The 10,244-nt window shown below is 39.5% G+C and overlaps 1 protein-coding gene across 1 annotated transcript in view; it reads right to left on the reverse strand.

The window, feature by feature from the left end:
• The window catches only part of TLN2 (talin 2), a 284,115-nt gene that overhangs the window by 164,556 nt on the left and 109,315 nt on the right, over nt 1–10,244 (reverse strand). Inside the window, exons 9-10 of the mRNA XM_011940468.1 lie at nt 5,334–5,397; nt 3,896–4,000 (exon numbers count right to left, since the gene is read on the reverse strand). Coding sequence (XP_011795858.1) covers nt 3,896–4,000; nt 5,334–5,397 — 169 coding nt within the window. The remainder of the gene's footprint in view (nt 1–3,895; nt 4,001–5,333; nt 5,398–10,244) is intronic.

A 10,244-nucleotide genomic window follows, 5' to 3' on the forward strand; every position in this document is an offset into this window, starting at 1 on the left:
ATTTCTGTGTTTAATCAATTGAGGAACTGACAGACTGTTTTCCAAAGTGACAGTACTATTTTACATTCCCACCAGCAGGTTACGGGGGCTCCAATTTTTCCATATCCTCACCAACACTTGTTATCATCTGACTTTTTGATTCTGAGTTAGTTTTACAGCTTCTTGTGAATCTGTAATAATTTCCAAGTAAAAAATAAAAAAAAATGACTTGGTATATCTTGTTATAGGATAATCATAGCTACAAGTCATAGTAATTTTGTTCCTTCATTTGCTAAAGCAATGATTTTCCCCGCATTTTTGTATCTTACTATATTTCCCAGAACTTCCAAAATAATGTTAGAGGGTAATGAGATGGTGGGCACATTTATTCTGATTTCAATTCTTACAACTTTCTTTCTTTCTTTCTTTCTTTTTTTTTAACAGAGTCTTGCTCTATTGCCCAGGTGGGAGTGCAGTGGTGCAATTTTGGCTAACAGCAACCTCTGCCTCCCAGGTTCAAACAATTCTCCTGCCTCAGCTACCCAAGTACCTGAGATTACAGGTGTGCACCACCACATCTGGCTAACTTTTGTATTTTTAGTAGAGACGGGTTTTCGCCATGTTGGCCAAGCTGGTCTTGAACTCCTGACCTCAAGTGATCTGCCTCCCCTGGCCTCCCAAAGTGCTGGGATTACAGGCATGAGCCACCATGCCCAGCCTCTTATAGATTTCTCTCTAGCATTTCTATTAAGTATAATACTAATGAGAAGTTTGATACTGATGAACCTCTATCATGGTGAGCAAGTACACTTATATTCCAGCAATTTAAAGAATTTTCAATAAGATGTTGAGTTTTATCAAACATCTTAGTGGCTTTATATAAAATAGTCATATGATATCATCTTATTTAAAATCTTGATCTGATTCAGGTTCATTTATTCTTAATATTGACTAATTCCTGCATTTTTTAGCTATACCACTTTTAAAATAAGGCAAACTATGGTCACAAAAATTATATTAAAAACAATTGTAAAATACAATGTCATACTACTGGGCCCACTGAGCAAAACACTGAAGTGAGCAATGTGCTATTAACATTGTAGAAAGCAACAAAAATAAAATAAAAATTTGAATATTTCATATGTATATACAAGTTGCAAGTGCTTGGGCAGGCATGGTGGCTCATGCCTGTAATCCCAGCACTTTGGGATTACAGGAGAATAACCTGATGTCGGGAGTTCAAGACCAGCGTGACCAACATGGAGAAACCCTATCTCTACTAAAAATACAGAATGAGCTGGGCATGGTGGTGCATGCCTGTAACCCTAGCTACTCGGGAGGCTGAGGCAGGAGAATTGTTTGAATATAGGAGGCGGAGGTTGTGGTGAGCCGAGATTGTGCCACTGCACTCTACCCTGGGGGACACACCATCTCAAAAAAAAAAAAGTTGCAAGTGCTGCCTACTTTCTTAATCCTTTCTTCCTTCAAAGAGATGCAATTTTTAAAAAAATATAGAGACAGAAGGGAAAGACAGAGAGACAGGAGAGGGAAGGAAGAAGTAAGGAAGGAAGGGAAAAAAGGTCTCTCATGTTCTTGTTGTGCCTTAAGTAATTTTGTAAACAGAGATTTGGTTTGATCAAATCTGCAAGACGCTGCTATAACGAGATCTTTGCTCTCTCTCAAATTATCCTAATGACCATGGACCGATTTTTCTTAGGTTCTAAATTGTCACTGGAGAACAAGCTGATTTTTTCTACAATGTGGTGTTCAACTTCTCTTCCTAATTACAGATTTCTGTATGTTCTTTATTATCCTAAATTTACTAACCTATATGCAAGCACATCGCTGAAACTGACTGTGTGTGAAGCCTGATGGTACTAATGGAAGACAATGTGAATGTAAGAGATGAATTTAATACTGGGAGGACTACAGGGAAACTCAAGAAAATAAATGGAAATTGATGCCATTAGCAGTGGACATGATGAAAATTTGTTTAATCTTTGTCCCTGCAAGGCATTGGAGCTCATTTACTACTGGATGCCCTTCACAATAATCAATGAAAAGCACAATTTCTAAAACGAGCAGATCTCCCCATGTGTTCAGGGCACAGATGGGAAGCTAGAACAGCGGAAGCAGGTGACTGCCTCTCAAATGGGGTCACTCCAGCTAAGGCAGTACAGCTAGAGGCTGGGAACACCATCTGTGAATCAGGGAGACCTGAACTCAAGTCCTGGCTTCTTCAGTTACTAGCCTTATGGCCCCAACTGAATCACTGGATCTAGCTGGGCCTCTGTGTTCTCACTTACGCAAAGAAGATAGTAAAGGCTGGGTGCTGTGGCTCACGCCTGTAATCCTAGCACTTTGGGAGGCCAAGGTGGGCGGAGTGCCTGAGCTCCGGAGTTTAAGACTAGCCTGGGCAATATGATGAAACCCTGTCTCTACTAAAATACAAAAAATTAGCCGGGTGTGGCAGCATGTGCCTGTAGTCCCAGCTACTTGGGAGGCTGAGGCAGGAGAATTGCTTGAACCCAGAAGGCAGAGGTTTCAGTGAGCCAAGATCATGCCACTGCACTGCGGTCTGGGCGACAGAGTGAGATTCCGTCTCCAAAAACAAAAAGAAGATACTAATAGTAGTTTTGCCCTTGGGTTGTTGATAGGTTTGAATGAGATAAGCTTGATGGATGGCTGTTTACTAAACATTATTGCTGTTATTATTAATATTGATAAGTGGAGTCATTGTTACCTAGATGGCATCAGTGCCATTCAAATATTCACTGATACTTTAAAACTGAAACTAAACGTAAAAGATTCAAACTCTCAATTATTTTTCTTAAAAACAAGGTGACTGACATACACTTTCTTCATTGCAAAGGCCCCAGCGATTTTGGGTGTAAAACTGAGAGCTAGTTTGGTTGATGTATTAATAACTAATCAGCACGCAGCATATGGCTTTCTGACACATAACTTCTTGCTATCTCCTCTCTCCAAATGAGGCAGCTTGCTCCAATGAGGAGTGGAGTCAAGAAAAACATCTTAGAGGACAATATAACTTCTTCTTTTGTAGTTCTCTTTGGCTGTGGGGAGAGACACTTTCTTAGTCTGGTCAGTTTTGTCCTTCCAACTTCAGTCCCTGGATGCAGCCGCAACACGGCTGGTTTGCTTCCATTTGCTGAAAGCAACACAAGAAGACTCACTATAAGTTAGAGCTTTCTCCAGGGCCCCAGGCGAGAGGCCAAAGGGGCCAAAGCAAAACAAGTAGAAATATGTGAAACCTAATAGTTAGACAACTAAAGAGAGTATCATTTCCCTGAGGTTAGGAAAAGCAAAGGGGTAACAAACAGAACCAGAAGAGTTGTCAGCCAAGTGAAGATGACACCCATCAAGGGCCAACCTGGGCTTGCTCGCAGGTGCAATTTCAAAGACACGCCTCTTTTCCTCTAGTAGGAAAACAGAAAATTCCCATGAAAACAGACCTGAAGGCCGTAAAATCCCAAGTCCTGTCTTAAAGTTTACAAATTAAGCATCATATTTACCACATGAATTCGATTTGGTCTGCAGTGGTGAAGAGCCCTCACTTAGTCCACAGGACTCTTGACCGTCATAAATGAAACATTGTCAGGAGAAGGAATAACAAGGAAAAGTGAACTCACTCCTTCAGGGACTTTATAGCCCTGACAGTGATCTGAGCCAAAGCCCAGCTGCCCAGGGGCTCCTGGACAGCAGGGCTCACTCACCAGCCCGCAGGTCACACCCCTCATGGCTGTGGTGCAGCTAAACGCAGGTCAGCACCAGCCAGATGTTCCACCCGCAAATGCTAGCAGGGTGAGCAGGACAAACCAGACTTAACAGCAAATGCTTGAACCAAAGAAAAAAGAAGTGGCCGAGGTGAACGCCCTCCCCATTCTGCCCAACTCACCTTCACCAGGAAGAAGGACACGCCATATGTGCGGAGGGACCGTGCGAGTTTGACGTACTTGACTTTGGCTTCTATCTCACTCATCTCTCCGCAGTTCTTATGCTCCTGCAAAAGTGACAGTAGCCGGGAGCAGTTATTGCATCTCTGCCAGCAGAGAGAGGTAGTTACTGTATGTGGTGGACACAGGGGCTAGGAATGATCATTAAGTGATGTTTGTGTCTGAGACCCCTCCATGACACAGGCAACTGCTGACCAAGGATCAGAGCACACAGGAAGTTCTAACATAGGGATTTCAAGCCAGAGTTTGAGCCCAAGTAGCCCACATTACTTCACAACTAAATGCGACAATTCATGCACACATGCAGTGTGGTGGGAACAGGGTCCATAACTGCAATCACATTTTCAAAGGACTCTATGTCCCAAATGGTTGAGGGCCAAGACTTTAAATGACACCAAGAAAAATGTTCTTCTCAGGAGAGGTGTCATTCTAACATCTATCCAAAATGTATTGGCTGGGTGTGGTGGCTCATGTCTATAATGCCAACACTTTGGGATCAAGGTGGGTGGATCAGTTGAGATTAGGAGTTTGAGACCAGCCTGGCAACATGGTGAAACCCCATCTCCACTGAAAACACAAAAATTAGCCGGGTGGTGTGGCACATGCCTGTAATCCCAGCTACTTGGTAGGCTGAGGCACGAAAATCACTTGAACGGGGGCGGGGTAGTGGGTAGGGGGTGGGGGGTGGGGTACGGAGGTTGCAGTGAGCTGAGATCACCCCATTGCACTTCGTCTTGGCTCTGCTTCAAAAAAAAAAAAAGTATAATTTTCTAAAGAATAGGGTAAATACATGCCTGTACACGACAGTACTCAGAAACAATACTGGAGAAAAGTATGTTTTATATGCATGAAATTTGTATTTTAATTTATATTTACATTTCAGGATCAAAGACGACTTTGGTATCTTGGATTCCTTAGAGTGTGGCATGCCAAAGTTTGTGTTAGGGCTTTTCTTACTGGTTGTGTAGACTGGACAAGTCTGACTTTTAGAATAATCCTGGATTTTTAAAAGGCGCTAATTTCCAAATTCCAGTTTCAAAAAACAAATCTCAGGACAAAGAGGCTACTTGTAGATCCTTCCTCAGTGCATGTTAACGGTCTATCGCCTTGTTTCAATGTTACCAAGATAATGCCTTTGAAATTAAATGTATGCACATTTTTCTCAGAAGGGCTAGGTAACCTTTAGCAAGAAAATATGGATTAAGATAATAAATCTGCCCAAAGTAGAACTGTCAGCTTCTTTACTCTTGAGTCACTAATCATTTACTATATAAGAGTACAGGCACGAGGTATAAAACTATTATGCGCAGGGGCCCCCTCATACTAATAAATGAGGATGGGAAGTGAGGAGAATAATAAAGTTCTGTACATTTCCAATACCTGAAAGATCCTCTTTTCAGCTCCTCTCTGCTTGATATATTCTTTGGGCAGGAATTCCTTCAGACTAAGAGAGAGACATTTAAAAAGGAAAGGCATTTATCATGTTCTATGATGAGAAGCAAAGCAAAGACATTTAATAAAACTCACAGTTAACTCACTAAGTCTCCCAATATTTTACAGAGTAATTAATAACAGACTGCTATATCCTACGATGCACTTGAATAAGGACACGGACATAAAACTAGTATGACAGAAAAGGTCAAACTAACATGTTTAAAGAAGAAAGAATTTCCAGGATCTATTGTAAAGTTAAAAAAAAAAAAAGAGCACAAGAGTATATAGTATGCTGCCTTTTGTAAGAAACAAAGGAGACACTTATTTTAAAAACATTATTTTCTATTGTCTACATATTTAAAAAAAATACAAGACAAACCTAGTTCTAATAAAAATGGTTCTCCATGGAAGAGGGGAAAAACAAGGAGAAGGGAACAAGGATGGAAACTAAACTTCCGTATTTCTTGTATTATAGTTTTCACTTTAGAACCACATGAAATTGCAAAAAAAAAAAAAGCAACATCTAAAAATCTAAAGCAAACTAAAACCATCTATCAAGTTGACAGCATAACTACAGGGAGAATAATTATGTCAAGTAACTTTGCAAAACAGTCTTTTGACTGTATATCCCTCGTAGGATATTATGGACAAAATAAACCATAGTAGACTTGTTAGTAAAAATATTAGTATTTCAAATTAACATCTACTTTCCCTCCTGTCTATACATGCACACACACAATAAAATTAGGATATTACATTATATATAAGTAGGATGTTATATATAATTAGGATAAAGTAAATGAGTAATTATAGTTGTTGTTAGGAACCAAGTTTTTCAGCATAAAATAGATAAAAATAAACAAAATGCAAAAAGACTTGGCTCAACATTCCGCATCTTTTATTTGAACTGGAAATACTGGCCTGAGTACCTGATTCATTTTTCTTTTCCTGAAAAACATTTTCTAGCTACGTCCCCTTTAAAGGCCAGGAGCAATAACAACCTGTTAGCACCCTGCGCCCCCGCCATCCCTGCTGGTGCCTAGGCCAGGTGGTCTTCTAAATACCATTTCCACTAAAAGGAATCAAGTCTCATATAAATCACTGATTCTTGGTCTGAGGCAGGAAATGTATAAAATGTTCCTGGGACTTCTTGTGGCTTGAATCAAGGAAGTTACCAAGATAATACTGGAGCCAGTATCAATGAATTCCCATTAGCCAAAAATTGGATGATTTAAAACTGTATATTGAAAAAGAGAGAACAAAATAATAAACCCATCCATCCAGCCTCGACAGTTATCAACTCTTGGCCAATCATGACTCATCTATTTCCCCATCCCACTGACCTCCCCTGGATTATTCCGAAGCAAATCCCAGACATCATATAATTAATACCATGTGATGGGACAATTTAAGCATCAGAAAAAGGATGATTGCAGTAAGTTAAAGCGCAGATATTTAATATCTACAAAGATTTTTTAAAAAAATCATTGGTCACCTTAAGAGACTGCTATGGTCCCAACTTGTACTGAAAATTATAAATGAGGGGAAAGAAACAAGTATTTATTCTGATGTTTCTAAATGTTGATGAGGGCAAGAATCACAGCTAATAAATGTAGAAAAAATAAAAGAAGTCCAAAATCATCATTATACAACTCTTACTGAAATAACTGAGAGATCACAGCAAATTTCAATGACTGTAAGATAAAAAAATAACAAGTTGATTGGGAACTTTTTAACAGATTGATCGCTCTGATAACATCTAAACCCAATGATCAATTTTAATATTAATCAAAGTAGGATAACCAGATAATATATGCCTCCCAACTGATACAAAAGGAAGTATACAGCCCCACCTAGGAAGTATTCTTGGCAATAAAGAATAAGTAAATACATAATTAAAACTGAATTTAATTGAGTCCCTAAATCTAAATAAGGGTTTACAAAAAGAATAGGGGAACATGTTCAATGATACCATCAGGATACAATTAGCCAAACCCAAACACAAGAAATTCTAAGAAAATAACTTAACTTCTTCAAAAATAAATAGCTTGGTAGTAGTGGTGAAAAGGAGGGCATAATAATAAACTAAAAGAGATATAAGAAATGCATTTACCTACAAAGCTCTAGTAACAAAGACAGTGCAGTAATGATGTAAGAACAGATACATAGGTCAATAGAACAGAATTGAGAGTCCAGAAATTAACCCTCACCTTTATAGTCAACTGATTTTCAACAAGGGTTCCAAGACAATTCAGTGGGGAAAGAATACGTTTTTAAACAACTAGTGCTGGGACAACAGGATGTTCACATGCAAAAGACAGAAATTGAACCCCATACCTCATACTATACGCTAGAATTAACTCAAAATCTATGATAGACCTACATGTAATAGCTAAATCTATAAAACGCTCAGAAGAAGATACAGGAGTAAATCTTTACAACCTTGATTTAGGCAAAGAGTTTTTAGATATAATACCAAAAGCACATGTAGTAAAAGAAAAAAAAAGGACTATTTTGAAATTATAAACTTTTAAATTGCAAATACCACCATCAAGAAAGTGAAAATACAATCCATAGAATGGGGGAAAATATTTGCAAATTATTTATGAGGAAATTCCCATATATTACAATATATGCAGAATATATAAAAAACCTTTAACTGATAAGGAAAAGACAAACACTCAATTAAAAACGGGCAGAGGACATGAATAGACATTTCTCCAAAGGAGATACAAATGGCCAATAGGCACATGAAAGTATGTTCAACATTATTAGCCACTAGGAAAATGCAAAGAAAAACCACAATGTGATACCAATACATACCCACTAGGATGGCTACAATAAAAAAGACGGACAACAGCAAGTGTTGGCAAAGGCATAGAGAAACTGGAACCCTCATACACTGCTGGCGGGAATGTAAAACGGTACAGCTGCTGTAAAAAAAAGTTTGATAGTTCCTTAAAATATTATGTAGCAATTCTACTCCTTGATATATGCCCAGAAAAAAATGAGAACACTTCCATGCAAAAACTTGCACACAAATGTTCACAGCAGCATTATTAATCAGAGCCTAAAGATGAAAATAACTCAGAAGTCCATCAACTAATGGATAAAATGTGGTTTCTCCATACAATGGAAAATCATTTGGATCTAAAGGAAGTACCGAAATATACTACCACATGGAAACACTGTGCTAAGGGGAAGAAGCCAGACACGAAGGAAAAGTTCTATGATTTCACTAATGAGAAAAAAAGAGAGATTCCAAGTGCGTCAGCAGGAGGGATCTAAGAAATATCTAATCTGCAGCAGTTTAAACATTAAAATTATCATTAAGCAACTTCATGGGCAAAAATGAACGATTCAGAGAGAGCTGGAAGGCACCAACATCACAAAAGAGGAAGCTGAGTTTCAGAGAGGTAAAGATTTAGCTGAAGGCACAGGACGTGTGAGTAAGTAGCAGAGAGCCTCTGACCTCCCAGAACAAGAGTGGGTCCACCTGAACACACAGCTGCCTCAGGCTTTCTCAGGGGCCTATTTAAAATAAAGAAGTGGTAGCACGAGAGAACCGTTGCTGCCAGCCTCTAGGTAGTGGCTCCTACATCAGCAACAGAGATGCGGTTAAGGGTAGCAAAAGCGCCCAAAAAGGGTTCCACATCAAGCCCTCTCAGAGCAATGATTGTCACTAGAAGAATACCAGATGGTGGTGTCCAGGGGACCAGCAGGGTAGAATATGCTGACCATCTATGGCAAGAAACTCCTGTACTGCAGCAAGCTCCCCTCTTTCAAACTCCGCCAAACCAGCCCATCTGAATCTGCCTCCTATGCAGTCTTCAGGAGTTACTAAAAACAACATCAGAAGGTGCACTAGAAGTGTTACCCCTGAGGTCTCAAGAATTGGTTTGTGGGGAGTTTAAAAACCATTTTAAGATATGAATGGTGTGCGCATCTGTGTGGCGTGTATTTTCCCCAGTAAATCAGCCATGTGTGCCACTTCAGCACAAAGCAGGAGGGAGCAGGTAGGGTGTCATCAAGGCCTGCCAGCCAGCAGCGCGGTAGTTCCAGCTCAGTTGTTTTGATTACCAAACCTGAGTCTGGAAGGCTCCTAACATCTGGGACATGTATACAAGTGCAATCTGTCAGCCTTGTCGGAGAAAAAATGGGTCAGACTTTCAAACCTGATTGGAAATATTCCTAACTAAGCAAGTTCTGGCCAAGCAAAATCCCTCCCACTGTCTCCTTAAATGTTCTCACCTTAAAAGGGCAGCCATCTACAAACTGTGCATTGAGAACTCACTTCTCTGCCAAACTCTACTGCCAGCCTTTTAAGCATGGCCCTTTCTGAATGCAGTCATAATAACAGTAAAGTCAGTACACTAATCTCTAGTAGACTCTCTAAGATCCATGAGAGGTTGAAAGTTTACAGCCAACAGACTCCTCTCTCACAAACCCTGACTTCTGCTCCAGTCAAGTCCACTGTATTTATTCTCCAGTTTGTTGCAGCTGGCTGGATAGCACATGATGATGTGACATACTGACATAGCCCATGAGCTGCTGAAATAGTACAAAAATTGAGCTACTGCATTCTCCTAAAGGTAATAGTCATAAAATGTATTAAATGACATATAGATGAGACAACTGTCAAATACTGAAGAAGAAAAATATCATGGAAATCTATTCTGTCCTCAGATCGCTTCATGGTTATCTTTAAATTCCCTCACAGATTATGCATTATGCATGGTTCATGCAAGACACTGTAGAAATCCAATCAGGAGATTCACACAAGAAAAAGCCTTAGCCCTACATCAAAATGCTAGCAACACACGTATAAGTTCAAAGTTAGAATAATGGGTTTTGAGC

The sequence above is a fragment of the Colobus angolensis genome, unplaced genomic scaffold, assembly GCF_000951035.1.
Source record: "Colobus angolensis palliatus isolate OR3802 unplaced genomic scaffold, Cang.pa_1.0 Scaffold19, whole genome shotgun sequence".
Classification (NCBI taxonomy): domain Eukaryota; kingdom Metazoa; phylum Chordata; class Mammalia; order Primates; family Cercopithecidae; genus Colobus; species Colobus angolensis.